Source organism: Gossypium hirsutum, chromosome A03, assembly GCF_007990345.1.
Source record: "Gossypium hirsutum isolate 1008001.06 chromosome A03, Gossypium_hirsutum_v2.1, whole genome shotgun sequence".
NCBI lineage: Eukaryota > Viridiplantae > Streptophyta > Magnoliopsida > Malvales > Malvaceae > Gossypium > Gossypium hirsutum.
In genome coordinates, this window is record NC_053426.1 from 109,618,505 (window position 1) to 109,635,609 (window position 17,105).

Here is a 17,105-nt window from a genome sequence, read left to right on the forward strand (position 1 = left end):
TTATTTCTTGCCATATTTGCATTAGTCTCTGCTGTTTCTTCTTTCCTTTTTTGCAGGTACCAGCGAAGAATCCGGCGGTGAATGCGCTGGCATTGATTCGTGGGCCAATTACGACGCAATATGGCGCCAGAGTCACGATGTCGATGCAGGCGTCGATGAAGGTCACTGGAATGGCGCAAAAGGGTGTGACGATTGGCGTGCTTGTGGTGCGAATTCTGGAACCTTCCTTTAGCGTGTGCGGCACCTAGGGTTTCAGAAACCCTAGGTCTTCTGTCCTCTATTAGTTTGGGCCCTATTGGGTTTTATTGATTTGGGGTTAGTTGTTGGGTTTTAGGTTTTTGGGGTAAAGGTCTTGAGGTGTAGCCGGGTATGGGCATTCTAGTTAAGACCAAATGTAACCGGGCTAATGGGTAGTTTAGGCTAATTGGGTCTTGGGTCATCAGGCCTTTAGGCCCGTTTTGTAAACTGGACATTACAGAATTTATTTAATTTTTGTTTTATTCTATTTCACGGGCCCGGGTAAATTTAGACTATTACAGCTGCCCCTCTTTGCTTATTACTGTGTAACAGGAATAGAGCAAAGATTATACAAGGACCAAATTTGCTTGGCTTGACCAAGTCTCGAAATCTTGATCCTCATCTTCCTCAAAGGTATTCTGATGGCTTCAAACTGCTTCACTAATACAGAGGGGCCAAATCTGCCATCTTTAATCTGCTTTCTGTAGAGACGCCACATCTGCTATCCTTGATCTGCTCTTTGTCAATACAGAGATGCCAAACCTGCTATCTCTGATCTGCTCTTTATCAATACAGAGACGCCAAATCTGTTACCTTTGATCTGCTCTCTGTCAATATAGAGATGACAAATCTGCTATCTTCGTCCTGCTCTCTGTCAATACAGAGACACCAAATCTACTATCTTCGATCTGCTCTCTAACAATACAGAAACGCAAAATCTATCATCTTCAATCTACTCTCTGACAATACAGAGATGCCAAATCTGTCATCTTCGATCTGCTCTCTGTTAATACAAAGACGCCAAATCTGCTATCTTTGATTTGCTCTCTGACAATACAGAGACACCAAATTTGCTATCTTCGATCTGCTTTCTGACAATACAGAGACGCCAAATCTGCTATCTTCGATCTGCTCTCTGACAATACAGAGACGCCAAATATGTCATCTTCGATCTGCTCTCTGACAATACAGAGACGCCAAATATGTCATCTTCGATCTGCTCTCTGACAATACAGAGACGCCAAATATGTCATCTTCGATATGCTCTCTGTCAATACAGAGACGCCAAATCTACTATCTTTGATCTATTCTCTGACAATATAGAGACACCAAATCTGCTATCTTCGATCTGCTCTCTGACAATACAGAGACGCCAAATCTGCTATCTTTGATCTGCTCTCTGACAATACAGAGAAGCCAAATCTGTCATCTTCGATCTGCTCTCTGTCAATACAGAGACGCCAAATCTGCTATCTTTGATATGTTCTCTGACAATACAGAGACGCCAAATCTACTATCTTTGATCTGCTCTCTGACAATACAAAGACGCCAAATCTACTATCTTCAATTTGCTCTCTGATAATACAGAGACGCCAAATCAGCTATCGGTGATCTACATTGTCCCTTAAAGGACATAACCTGTAGAATGCATATGTACTCATGCCCGATGATTAAGATGTCATGCTTGAAATGAATCAAATGCTCCGAATTATGCAAAATGTTATGAAAATGTTTCCTATTTCAGACATCTTTATTCGTTCATCCATCAAAGTTCCACTTTTATTTTACTCCAAGTATCAATCATACTCCGCTCATGTGTTTTGAATCAAATTGGTCCTATTATACCATTCTCCTAATGTTACAACCTGCTGAAGGCAATCCTCTCCCACGATTGAATCGTTTGAATTATCCAATCATCTTTTGGAAAGAAATTTCCTCGAGTACCTCCGACATTTACTCATGGGAATTCTTCAAACAATTGTTCTGTTTTAGTTTCTTGTATTCTCTAGAGATTTCCAGAGTAATATGCAAAACTTCATTCGTAAAAATATTTAGTTCGTCAATTATTATTTCAACGCAACACTCTTTATGAGTAATGAAAGACAAATGATTTAACCTTGAGAATAGTTAGATAAATCATCAGAATACAATAGGAAATTAATCTGAAAACATCTTTGAGAAGAAAAAGAATCCAAAGATAATAAACAGATCAAAAATTCGATGTCCAACATATCGCAGCTTGAGCTTCTTTGTACAAATTCCATGAAGACTATTTTGAGTTTAACATCATGAGTTTAGAAGACCCAAAGTACTTCGTTGATCCCCCGTATGTAACACACTTCACTTCTCATCAGGTCTGGTATAGCAAGGTCACTGTATGCTTCTCAAAATTTGAGCAGCCCTTTCGGGTTTTCAACTCAAACCCCTTGGGTCTCAAGGCGCCCTTTGCGGGTTTTCACCTTGGCCTCTCCATATATATATATATATTAGAAGTCTCAAAGTGCCCTTTTATGGGTTTCACCTTGTCTTCCCTTCTCTTTAAACAAAGTACTTCTTGACTGAGTTTGAATTCACTGGATTGGGTAAACTTTTCCCATCCATGTAACGCCCCTAACCCGAATTCGTCACCGGAATAGAGTTACGGAGCATTACCGGAGTTACCGATTCATTTATCAGATATTTCATTAATCCGATATCTTTTCTTTTCCACGTTCAAGTCTCGTATTCAAGTCATCCAGATCTTTATAAAGAAATTTGATCGTTGTTTTCATTTATTTCATGTTATAATACATTCAACTAATGCTCTAAACAAAATTATCATTTTACCCCTAAACTTTTAATTAATGACGATTTCATCCTTAGGTTAAAATAAAATAAAATTATTGCAATTTAATCCTTATTTCCAGCTGTTATTCTCACACAAATTGATAACAACCTATGAATTCTATAAAATGTCTGAATTTTCCATAATTTCAACACTTTTCAATTTAATCCTTAAAACATGTTTTTCCTTGATCTTGAGCTAAATTAATAATTTCATTCAATTTTGTAATTTAAATAATAAAATAATCCATTTCATGCAAATTAGTCATTTCTAACATTTTTTTTACAAAATTGCCCATAAAATTTTACTTTTATTCAATTTAGTCCATGAGCCTAAAACATACAAATTAGCCATGCTAGCTGAATATTCATACATATTTTCCTCCTCCTCCTCTCCATTCCGCATCCTTAATTTATATAACATGCAACAAGTAACATTATCAATAATTTCACTATTTACTTAAAACTGTCCATTTGCATCATAGTCACTAAATTATTTATATATTAAGCTACAGAACTCAAAATTAAGATATGCTAATTTTCCCTGAAACTAGACTTACTTATCTTATTACCATAAAATTTTTAGAATTTTTGGTTTAGCCAATAAGTACAGTTTATTCTTTAAAGTTTCCCCTGTTCTGCTGTCTGACAGTTCCGACCCTTCTTCACTAAGAATTAATTATCTCATCGTACGAGATTCGGATGATGTTCCTGCTTATTTCTGTTGAAAATAGACTCTTTAAGTATTTTATACATATAAATTTAATCCCTTAATTATTTTTCTCCAATTTTTGATGATTTTCCAAAGTCAGAACAGGGGAACCCGAAATCATTCTGACATTGTCTCACAAAACTTATTATGTCTCATGATTTACAATTCCATTGCTTACACCGTTTCTTCTATAAGAAACTAGACTCAATAAGATTTAATTTCATATTTTATTCATCCTCTAATTAGATTTCTACAATTTTTGGAGATTTTTTCAAAGTTAGACTATTGCTGCTGTCCAAAACTATTTTAGTGCAAAATGTTGATTTTCATTTTGCCCCAAATTTCACAGTTCATACAATTCAGTCATTACTTAATTAACCCCTCAATTAAACTAATTTTCTCAATTAATACTTTCCCTAGACATTATAAGTTATTTCATAACTATTGAAATTCAGAATTTCCACATAAAACTCTAACTTCAAACTCTTTTACAATTTAGGTCTCAAACATTCACTTTCTATTCAATTCTTTCAATAAAATCAGCATATAAACAATTTAAAGCTCTAATTCTATATCAAATCATCATATACTTCCAGCACATATTCGTAGAAACTTTCAGTTTCTTTCATAGAATCAAGAACTAATGAATTCAACAAATGGACCTAGTTGTAAAAGTCACAAAACACAAAAATTTCAAGAAATAATCAAGAATTGAACTTACTTGCAGTAAAAATATGAAAAACCAGCTTAAGGGAACTCTTCCATGGTGTTTTTGTTGATGAGAATGTAGAAAAATAAAGAGAAATCTAGATAATTCCACTTTAGTCCTAGCTTTATTAAGTAAATTTTGCAATTTTTCAATTTTGCCCTTATTTCCTTGGTGATTTCATGCTCTTACCGTCCAGCCCAAATAGACCTTGGGCCTATTTTCCTTTTAAACCCTCTTTCTTTTATCATTTAAGCTATTTAATCATTTTTCACAATTTTGCATTTGATACAATTTAGTCCTTTTTGTTCAATTAGCTATCAGTACTTTAAAATTTCTTGACGAAACTTTAATACTAACTTATTAACACTCCATAAATATTTATAAAAATATTTATGGCTTGATTTAAAATTCTCGAGGTCTCGATACCTCGTTTTCAATTCTAATTATTTTAATATATATTTTTTGTACATTTCACTATTTCAAAATTTTTCCTAACTTCACATTTAACTTATACTCACTAAATTAATAATATTTTCTACTCATTTGTCGGATTTAGTGATCTCGAATCACTGTTTCGACACCACTGAAAATTAGGTTGTTATAACTCTCCCCCCTTTAGGGATTTTCGTCCTCGAAAATCTTACCAGAAGAAGTTGCTTTCAACACTCATAAAACACCTTTACTAACTTCTTAGAATCACAATTTGATTTAACCTCGAATATCTTTTTCCATTCACCTTTGAACTCGAGAACACAATGTTGGAACATATTGTCAAAATTCTAAATTACCCTCTCAGGGATACATATACTTAGCTGATCTGTCAAATGAAAACTCTGTACCTACTGAAATGATCATACAGATCTTTCTTTGTCAAATGAACAACCATAAACTAAATAACATTTTCCTTTTCGATGTTAATGACAATCCCAATTCGAAATCTATAGTCATTCTATCTCATAACACACTAGTATTATCATTGACTGCAATAATCCTAAATGTTCTTAATGTTCGGCTTACTTGCTAACAAATAGACATCTGAACATGAACTCAAAGATATTATGTAACGCTCGTGCAATCACTAGTACATCTAACTCACAAGAAGATAATAAAGATATTGATAATTTCTCAAAGAAAGCCAGAAGAAAAACACTGCTTACCGACTCTGGACTTCCATCATAACAGAGATAATATATTTCCCGCATGTATAAAACAAAATCATAATCAGTAGAAACATAAGAATAGTCTCACATAAATTTTTACCATTAACTTTATTTCCAACATATTAAAATAGAATTCCAAGATGATGAAGAAATGATGATCATAAACCGACCAGACCAATAGGGCTTTCGTCTAACATCATAATTAACTAGCATTCTCAAAACATCAGAACTCCACCAGAGACTGAACAACCACACACACATATCTCTGAGGATAAAAGAATATATAGAATACCCAGAAAAGATGATCATATTCGTTTCAACTGTAACTATCACACACAGACATCTTTACTACTCAATTATCATTTTTTTTTGTAAATTTTCATTATAAAATACTACATTGGTAAGAGGGTGAGGTCGTAAAGCCTCTAACTGAGTTCTCATAAATACACACATATAAATTAACGTTTATCATCAACATCATATCATCACAATTACATAATTCACTTCAAACAAATTAACATACATGATTATGTTACACGAACTTTTCAATTATCCATTTCAAACTAGTTTACTTAAACATACATTCCATGAATTTTGAGTAAATTTACTCATAGCATTTACTTAACCAAACAAGTCAGACACATAATATCATATGAATGCCACACAAACATAGATAAGTTTATCACAATATAAACTTTCATTTCATTCACGTTTCATCATTTCTCAACTTTTGATTATCTCATTTCGTACATTGTCACATACATATCATGAACTTCTATTCTTACATTTCTAAGTTCCTTCTCATCATAAACACATTTCAAATATCTCAATATCACTAACTCATACTTCTCTTACCATATACATAATTTAAATTTAACATTTAATAATAAATAATTTGAATTATAGTAATATAATCGTACGTTGAGTATGTTTGTACTCAATGGTATTACCATAATTCAAATTATAAATACTATAATAAATAATAGACATCAAACATGTAACAATATAAGTCATATGTGTTAATTATGCTTTAATTTCATATCTCGGCAATAGTCTTTCATCAAATGGCATCATATATCATCTATATTATCTTTAATCAATTCATGAACCTAGTTCAAGCTTTCAACCTCATATCTCTATTTCAATTCACAATTCACATTTCTTTTCATAATTCCATTTTTTCACACTTTCTATAGTTTAATCGATCAAATTCATTCGATTTTCTCATTTCATTTACTCAACCCTATTAACATAGCTCGGACTCAGACGGATACACGGATCCAACCAAACACACCAGTAAGGCACATTGTGCCTAAAATGGTACATAGTACCTGATCAGAATACGACACATAAGTGCCTGACATACGACACATAAAGTGCCTGATCAGTAAAGCCGACAAATCCCATACACTTCTAGTTCCTATGGCATGCCAATTATATCTGACTAGTCCAACAAGTTAATAGGGAATTCAATTCTCATTTCAATTTCACTTAATATTCATATTTACCTCTATTAACAAGACTCGGACTTTAGCGGATACACAGATTCCATCCAAACACACCAAAATGTCCAACCAAAACACACTGGTATAATCCTCCAAAACACACCAGTATCATATAATCCTCCCAAACACACCAGAATAATATAATCCATCCAAAACACACCAGAATAGCACAAAGTGCCTCTTCGGATAAATCTGAAGGATATAAACATCAGCATATCCAAATCTTATCTCCAAATCCCTTCTCAAAATCCTATGGCATGCCAACTATATCCGACTCAGTCCGGTACAGTTAATAGGGTATTCAATTCACTTTCCAGTTTCCAATCAATACACATTTCAATTAATCACATATTCATATTAATTTCATCACATTCCCAATCAATAAAATTTTCAAATATAACATATATCCAAAATTCTATTTCCACATCAATCACATATATCCATACAAATTTAATTCAATATTGATACTTACCTTAAAATTTTACTTACTATACACATAAATTTAAATATAACATTTATTCATACCTTTATGAGTTCCGACTCATCATAATCTACTTTTGCTAACATATTTGAGTATCGCTTTCAACATTATCGTAATTAGCTCGGTTGGGAAAGTATCTCTATCTTTAAGTAAAATAAATCTCATCAGAGCTGGAAGATATTAAATTATCTTATCACAAGTTATATAATGCCATGTATTTCTAGACTTCACATATGCTACGTTTGGCCCGAGAACCGACTAAACCTTAGTTCTGATACCAATAAATGTAACGCCCCTAACCCGAATTCGTCACCGGAATAGAGTTACGGAGCATTATCGGAGTTACCGATTCATTTATCAGATATTTCATTAATCCGATATCTTTTCTTTTCCACGTTCAAGTCTCGTATTCAAGTCATCCGGATCTTTATAAAGAAATTTGATCATCGTTTTCATTTATTTCATGTTATAATACATTCAACTAATGCTCTAAACAAATTTATCATTTTACCCCTAAACTTTTAATTAATGACGATTTCATCCTTAGGTTAAAATAAAATAAAATTATTGAAATTTAATCCTTATTTTATGCTGTTATTCTCACACAAATTGATAACAACCTATGAATTCTATAAAATGTCTGAATTTTCCATAATTTCAACACTTTTCAATTTAATCCTTAAAACATGTTTTTCCCTGATCTTGAGCTAAATTTATAATTTCATTCAATTTTTTAATTTAAATAATAAAATAATCCATTTCATGAAAATTGGTCATTTTTAACATTGTTTTTACAAAATTGCCCATAAAATTTTACTTTTATTCAATTTAGTCTGTGAGCCTAAAACATACAAATTAGCCATGCTAGCTGAATATTCATACATATTTTGCTCCTCCTCCTCTCCATTCTGCATCCTTAATTTATATAACATGCAACAAGTAACATTATCAATAATTTCACTATTTACTTATGTATATTCAAAACTGTCTATTTGCGTCATAGTCACTAAATTATTTATATATTAAGCTACAGAACTCAAAATTAAGATCCGCTAATTTTCCCTGAAACTAGACTTATTTATCTTATTACCATAAAATTTTTAGAATTTTTGGTTTAGCCAATAAGTACAGTTTATTCTTTAAAGTTTCCCCTGTTCTGCTGTCTGACAGTTCCGACCCTTCTTCACTAAGAATTAATTATCTCATCGTACGAGATTCGGATGATGTTCCCGCTTATTTCTATTGAAAAAAATACTCTTTAAGGATTTTAAACATATAAATTTAATCCCTTAATTATTTTTATCCAATTTTTGATGATTTTACAAAGTCAGAACAGGGGAACCCGAAATCATTCTGACATTGTCTCACAAAACTTATTATATCTCATGATTTACAATTTCATTGCTTACACCGTTTCTTCTATAAGAAACTAGACTCAATAAGATTTAATTTCATATTTTATTCATCCTCTAATTAGATTTCTACAATTTTTGGAGATTTTTCAAAGTTAGACTATTGCTGCTGTCCAAAACTGTTTTAGTGCAAAATGTTGATTTTCATTTTGCCCCAAATTTCACAGTTCATACAATTCAGTCCTTACTTAATTAACCCCTCAATTAAAATAATTTTCTCAATTAATACTTTCCCTAGACATTATAAGTTATTTCATAACTATTGAAATTCAGAATTTCCACATAAAACTCTAACTTCAAACTCTTTTACAATTTAGGTCCCAAACATTCACTTTCTATTCAATTCTTTCAATAAAATCAGCATATAAACAATTTAAAGCTCTAATTCTATATCAAATCATCATATACTTCCAGCACATATTCATAGAAACTTTCAATTTCTTTCATAGAATCAAGAACTAATGAATTCAACAAATGGACCTAGTTGTAAAAGTCACAAAAACACAAAAATTTCAAGAAATAATCAAGAATTGAACTCACTTGCAGTAAAAATATGAAAAACCAGCTTAAGGGAAGTCTTCCATGGTGTTTTTGCTGATGAGAATGCAGAAAAATAAAGAGAAATCTAGAATTCCACTTTAGTCCTAGCTTTATTAAGTAAATTTTGCAATTTTTCAATTTTGCCCTTATTTTCTTGGTGATTTCATGCTCTTACCGTCCAGCCCAAATAGACCTTGGGTCTATTTTCCTTTTAAATCCTCTTTATTTTATCATTTAAGCTATTTAATCATTTTCCACAATTTTGCATTTGATACAATTTAGTCCTTTTTGTTCAATTAGCTATCAGTACTTTAAAATTTCTTGACGAAACTTTAATACTAACTTATTAACACTCCATAAATATTTATAAAAATATTTATGGCTCGAGTTAAAATTCCCGAGGTCTCGATACCTCGTTTTCAATTCTAATTATTTTAATATATATTTTTTATACATTTCACTATTTCAAAATTTTTCCTAACTTCACATTTAACTTATACTCACTAAATTAATAATATTTCTTACTCATTTGTCAAATTTAGTGATCTCGAATCACTGTTCCGACACCACTGAAAATTAGGCTGTTACAATCCATTTCTGTCAAAATCAGTGCACCACCAGAGAAAGCCTTCTTCACAACATACGGCCCTTCCCAATTCGGCATCCATTTTCCTCTAAAGTCCTTTTGTATGGGAATGATCTTTTTTAGCACAAGGTCCCCATTGTGAAATTCTCTTGGACGAACTTTCTTATCATAAGCTCGCATCATTCGCTTCTGATACATATGACCATGACAAATAGCCCTTAGCCTCTTTTCTTCAATCAAGTTCAATTGGTCATACCGTGATTGAATCCATTCTGCTTCATCTAGCTTTATTTTCAACAAAGTTCGAAGAGAAGGTATCTCAACTTCAATAGGTAACACTGCCTCCATCCCATAAACCAACGAGAAAGGAATTGCCCCATTAGAGGTTCTGATAGATGTTCGGTAGGCTAAGAGTGCAAATGGTAATTTCTCGTGCCAATCTCTGTAGGTTTCAGTCATTTTCCCCACTATCTTCTTAATGTTTTTGTTAGCAGCTTCCACTGCCCCATTCATCTTTGGGCGATATGGGGATGAATTATGATGTTTAATCTTGAATTGGCTACATACTTCATCAATCGTGCTGTTGTTCAAGTTCAATGCATTGTCTGATATGATCCTCTTAGGCATTCCATACTAACAATTGATCTCCTTTTTCAAGAATCGCTCTACTGCTGACTTGGTGACACTAGCATAAGAAGCCGCCTCTACCCATTTCGTGAAGTAGTCAATGACCACAAAAATGAAACGATGCCCATTCGAAGCTTTTGGCGATATTGGCCCAATGACATCCATGCTCCACATGGAAAAGGGCCATGGAGAGGTCATAACATGTAAGGGTGAAGGTGGTACATGAATCTTGTCTCCAGATATCTGGCATTTATGACATTTCTTAGCATAACTGGTACAATCTCCTTCTATAGTAGGCCAATAGTATCCAAACCTCATGATTTATCTTGCCATCGTAAAGCCATTAGCATGTGTACCACAAACTCCTTCATGTACTTCTTTCAGGATTTGTTTAACTTCTACAGCATCAACGCATCTCAAAAATACCTGATCTTTCCTTCTTTTATAAAGGATATCCCCATCTAGCACATATTCACAGGCTAACCTTCTCAAAGTTCTTTTGTCATTCTCAGTTGCCTTCTCAGGATATTCACGATTTCTCACATACCGTAATATATCTTGATACCAAGGATGGTCATCATTTTCCTCTTCTTCGATGTTACAATAATGAGCTGGATCCTTCGAAATGCTTATCTGAATTGGTTTCATATCCTTCTATTTATTTGCTTTAATCATGGAAGCCAATGTCGCCAAAGCGGTCGCCATCTGATTTTTGTCCCGTGAGAGATAACTGAAAGTGATGTTATCAAACTCTTCAAGTAACCCCAAAACTACTTTTCGATAATTAATCAATTTGGGGTCCCTTGTCTCCCATTCACCCCTAAGCTGGTAAATTACCAATGCAGAATCTCCATATACTTCCAAAGTTCTAATTTCTCACTCTTTGGTCACTCTAATCCCCATGATGCATGCTTCATATTCAATGATGTTGTTCGTACAGTCAAAATCCAATTTACATGTAAATGAATAATGATCACCATTTGGGGATACCAAGACTGCCCCAATTCTATTTCCTACCGTATTGGATGTGCCGTCAAAGTTCATCTTCCATGGACGTTCTTCAATAGCTGCTACGTACATCAAATACTCATTAGGGAAATCAAAGTTTAATGGCTCATAATCTTCTAGTGCTCTTCTTGCCAAAAATTCTGCTATCGTACTCCCTTTTATAGCCTTTTGACTTACATAGACTATGTCAAATTCTGAAAGCAGTACCTGTCATCTTGCCATTCTTCCATTTAGGACTGCTGACTCCATCATGTACTTTAATGGATCAAGTTTTGAAATTAGCCAAGTCGTATGATATAACATATATTGCCTCAACCTTCGAGTCGTCCAAATTAAAGCACAACACAATTTCTCAATTGGTGAATATCTCATCTCACACTCTGTGAATTTCTTGCTGAGGTAATATATCGCCTTCTCTTTTCTTCCTGACTCGTCATGTTGGCCAAGCACACATCCCATAGAATTACTAAACACTGATAAGTACAGAATTAATGGTCTATCTAGACTAGGCGGAGATAACACTGGAGCGTTTAACAAGTATTGCTTAACCTTATCAAAAACATTCTGGCATTCATTGTCCCAAGTACCTAGGTTGTGTTTTCTAAGAAGGCGAAATATAGGATCACATTTCTCGGTTAATTGTGAAATAAACCGGGTAATATAATTCAATCTTCCAAGAAAACCCCGAACTTCCTTCTGAGTACGTGGTGGAGGAAATTCTTGTATGGCTCTTACCTTGTCTGAGTCAACTTCTATTCCCTTTTCGCTGACCACAAAACCTACTAACTTCCCCAACCTAGCTCCGAAGATGCACTTTGCCGGATTAAGCTTCAACTGAAATTTCCTTAATCTCAGGAACAACTTCCTCAAAACTTCAATATGTTCTTTCTCTGTTCGAGATTTAGCAATCATGTCATCAACATACACCTCAATCTCCTTATGCATCATATCGTGAAATAAAGTCACCATAGCCCTTTGGTATGTTGCCCCTGCATTTTTTAACCCGAAGGGCATTACCTTGTAACAAAAGGTGCCCCACAATGTTATAAAGGTGGTTTTATCCATGTCCCCAGGATGCATCTTTGTTTTATCCATGTCCTCAGGATGCATCTTTATTTGATTGTACCCTGAGAAGACATCCATAAAGGAGAACAACGAATATCTTGCTGTATTGTCCACCAAAGTGTTGATGTGCAGTAAAGGAAAGTTGTCATTTGGGCTAGCTTTATTCAGATATCTGTAATCAACACACATTCGTACCTTTCCATCCTTCTTAGGGACAGGCACAATGTTGGCCATCCATTTTGAATACTTAACCTCTTGTAGGAATCCAGTATCAAACTACTTTTTGACTTCATCTTTTATTTTTAGCACAATACCAGGCCTCATCCTTCGCAATTTTTGTTGGACTGGCTTGCAATCTTGTCTTATGGGGAGACGATGTACCACAATATCAGTATTCAAACCTGGCATATCCTCATATGACCATGCAAAGATATCTTTGAATTCTTGTAGTAGCTCAACAAGGCCTTGCCTCGTTTCCTTAGCAATATGTGTGCCAATTTTCACCTCCTTCCCTTCCTCCAAGGCTACATTCTCTATTGCCTCTTTCTTACAGGGTAGGATTTGTTTATCCTCTTGTTTCACCATTCTCAACAGATCTGGAGACATATCACAATCCCTGTCATCTTCTAAACCCTGAAGTTCTTCTAGACACATGTCTTGCTCAAAAGAGAATCTAGGATTCGTAGTATTAGTGCTCATGTCATTGATATCTAGGGGCCTGCGGGGTACGAAAGAATGTACAAAGAATGAATGAATTTATATATATGTTATGAATGAAATGGAAAATATTTGAAAGAATTTAAATGTCAAAAGAGTATTGAACGGTATAAAAGAATATTCACTTGAATTGATAACAAAAGTTGCATTTTATTGAAATGTAAATATCTGAACATGAGCCTATTTTACAAAAGAAATCTTACTACTCCTAGGCTTTAGAGCAATAAGAGTGTTCTGAAAATTACTCTAAAGAATCTTTAAAAACTACAGGAAGTTCTTCTGCAACCCAATTGTTTAAAGAGCTTTCTGGTTCATAAGGGCGAATGCCCTCAAGGTTTCCTTGTTCAAATCCTTCATTATGCACAGCATTGATATAATAACTTCCTTCTTCAAGCAACCTTCCTTTAGGGTGAATTATCCCTCCTGATACAAAGGTTTGGGATATATGGGGAAACGTCATCAATTCCCACTCTACTTCTTTTCCGCTTAAACACGCCATTCTCCTTTCTTGACGCTTATCCATTTCCCTCCTCCTTTGCTTTTGATCTGGCCTGAAACCTAAACCAAAATGGTCTCTCTTCTCCTTTAACTCTGGAATTTGAATCCCTCATTAAAGATATCTTCCCAATCCTTTTCTTGGTAAGGCTCCTCTTCCTATTGTCATTTGCAAACCCATCCTTGTAGTTCTGGATATCTTGGGCACCGACACCTCATTCCCTTCTGAAATGAATGTTGCATTGACGAATTCTAATGAACGGAAAGAGCATTCAATTGCCTCCTCGTTTGCTTCTACATAAGGTGTACTACTGGTAACTGTCGCTATAATATCCTCCTTCGCATTTATAGTGACCAACCCTCCATCAGCTACTAACTTCAATTTTTGGTGCAGAGATGAGGGCATCACTCTTGCTGAATGTATCCAAGGCCTCCCCAATAGGCAATTGTAAGAGGGCTTGATGTCCATCACTAAAAAGTCCACCTCATACGTGTTTGGCCTAATCATCAAAGGAATGTCGATTCTTCCTATGACCTTCCTTTCCGTGCCATCAAATGCTCTCACTACATTATGGCATGTTTTCATGTGAGAACTATCTACGGGTAATCTGTTCAATGTCGATAATGGCAAGACATTTAAAGCTGATCCATTATCAATAAGCACACTTGGCAGGGTATACCTCTTACAATGAGTGGTGATGTGTAAAGCTTTAGCTGATCCCATGCCACCAAGTGGGATTTCATCATCATTGAAATAGATGAAATTGTCAGCACTTATGTTACTAACCAATCGATCCAACTTGTTGACGGATATATCATTAGTAACATAAGTCTCATTGAGCACCTTCATTAATGCTTCTCGATGTGCCTCTGAACTTAGAAGCAAAGCCAACACTGATATACGAGCTGGTTGTTTGCGCAATTGTTCAACCACACTGTACTTACTGTGTTTCAAGAATTTTAAAAATTCTCTGGGTTCTTCTTCTTTCACTGGCTCATTAACCAGTGTCTCGGTCCTTTTTCCTTTGTCTAAAGCTTTTGCTTTTGCAGGCTCAACTCCGACACCTTTTGCATCGTAGTGCTTCCCACTACGTCGTAAGAACCCTCACCTTGAGCTTCCTTAGAAGCACTAGCTATATCCTCCTTCTCCGGTATTGACACATGGCAGTTATAATTCTAGGGTTTACCCTCTTGTTATCCTTATAAGGAAAGGAAACAGGTTTATGAATGATGACTTTCGGTACCATTGGTGTTTCAACTTCATTACTTCCTGGTAAAGAAATAATAATCCTCGGCCGGTTTTGATTCTTCGGTGCACCTTCTAATGTGCATATATGTCCCTCATTTGAGCTAGCTTCATAAAATTCTATCTCTTTGTTGTCCATAAGGCTTTGTACCAAGGTCTTAAACTCGTCGCATTCCTGGATCTCGTGCCCCTCTTCAGCATAGAACTCACAGTAGTCTCTTACTCCTTTATTCATCTCTTTAGAGATTATCATCTCTCTTTTCACCATTTCTTCCCAAATCATTTTCATCAGTGTTCTCACCTCAGACACGCCCTCTTTAATCCTTCTCATATCCGTATCCCCAACTGTATTTACCCCTTGATCACTATGATTTGGCAACGGGTTCTCTGTACTAGGGGTGTCGTCAAATTTTACGACCCCCATCTTGATTAGTCTTTCCACTTCCTTCTTAAAACCAATGCAATTTTCAATTGAATGCCCCGATATCCCCGCATGGTACTCACATTTTGGCGTTTGCATCATACCATTTGGGATATGGGGGTTGTAACTGTTTCAAATGAAAAGGGGCTATTGTATGCGCATTGAATAAACTTTGATAAAGCTCTCGATACGTCACTGGGATAGGCATAAATAAGACATTTTCAGAATTTTGTCTCAAACCAGATCCCTGCTTTTGATAATCTTGTTGCTCAACCGTAGTTACTCTAGGCTGACTAACCGTAACCGCTTTTGAATTATAACTACTCTTATTATTCACCTCATTATCCTTCCTTCTTGAGGCCAATCTTTTAGTAGCTTTCCCCTCTATCTTTCCACCTCTTATGGCGTTCTCAATCATTTCTCCCGCCATAACTACATCGGCAAAACTCTTGGTGGTACCTCCAATCATGTGGGTAATGAATGGGGCCTTTAAAATATTGTTGAACAGTATGGTAGTTTCTTTCTCCAAGAGCGGTGGTTGAACTTGCATGGAAACCTCCCTCCACCTCTGTGCATATTGCCTAAAGCTCTCATTAGGCTTCTTTTCCATATTTTGCAAAGTAATTCTATCAGGAGTCATGTTAGTCACAAGATTATATTGCTGCATAAAGGCTTGCGCTAAGTCTCTCCAAGAACCGATCCTTGCGCGACTCAATTGATTATACCACATAGCCGCTGCCCCAACCAAACTATCCTGAAAACAATGGATCAATAATTGATCATTGTTTACATAACTAGTCATTCGCCTGCAGAACATGGTGATATGGGCTTCTGGGCAAGTAGTCCCATTGTACTTTTCGAATTTCGACATTTTGAACTTATGGGGAAGCACCAAATCTGAGACCAGACTCAAGTCCTTAGCATCAATTCCCTGATGATTATCAGCATTTTCTAGTGCTTTAAATTTCTCCTCTAACCATCTGCAACGTTCCTCTAATTGCCTTGATGATTTGAGTCTCATCTCTTCCCTTTCAGCTACATCTAGATCAATTACAACTGGATTGACAGGGTTGTCTCCAAGGTTGAATCCCAAACCAGTTTGAAAGTTCATGGGTATTCCAGCATTGACTTGTCCCTGTTGAGGCTTTATTATGACGGACGGCCCTCGGGGATATGCCTCAGGTTGAGTCTGCACATGAGGCGGAGTAAAACCAGGAGGATGACCCTCGTTATCCTCCTCAGTGGTAGTCATAGAGGCCTTTCCTTTATTCGTTGTCCGCCTCAATAGCTGAGCCATCTCAGCCATCATATTCCTTTAAGCTTCCAACATTTGATCCTTCATCTCCTGTTGGATTTTTGCTAATTGCTCCTGCAATTGCTCCTGCATTTTTTCTGAATCTGCTCAGGTCTTTTATCCATATTCTTTGACTTAGTGCGTGTACTGTAAGGATGTGTTGCTTCCAGATTTTCTTTCTCTTACTCTCTTTCTCCCTATTAATTTTAGCTAATTAGGGTTTTTCTATAAATTTGGATGCATATGATGTGATGAGATGCAAATGCATGAATGTAAAAAGATATCG

The 17,105-nt window shown here is 35.2% G+C and overlaps 1 protein-coding gene across 1 annotated transcript; it reads right to left on the minus strand.

Moving 5' to 3' along the window:
• Positions 1 to 13,604: 13,604 nt before the first annotated feature.
• LOC107941929 (uncharacterized) lies at positions 13,605 to 16,831 on the minus strand. The gene is made up of 7 exons (XM_041095628.1): positions 16,418 to 16,831; positions 16,175 to 16,279; positions 15,717 to 16,012; positions 15,020 to 15,652; positions 14,525 to 14,946; positions 14,036 to 14,422; positions 13,605 to 13,954 (listed from the first exon to the last, which is right to left on the minus strand). The coding sequence occupies exons 1-7, from the start codon at positions 16,829 to 16,831 to the stop codon at positions 13,605 to 13,607; spliced, it is 2,607 nt and encodes an 868-aa protein (XP_040951562.1).
• Between the last annotated feature and the right edge of the window lie 274 nt (positions 16,832 to 17,105).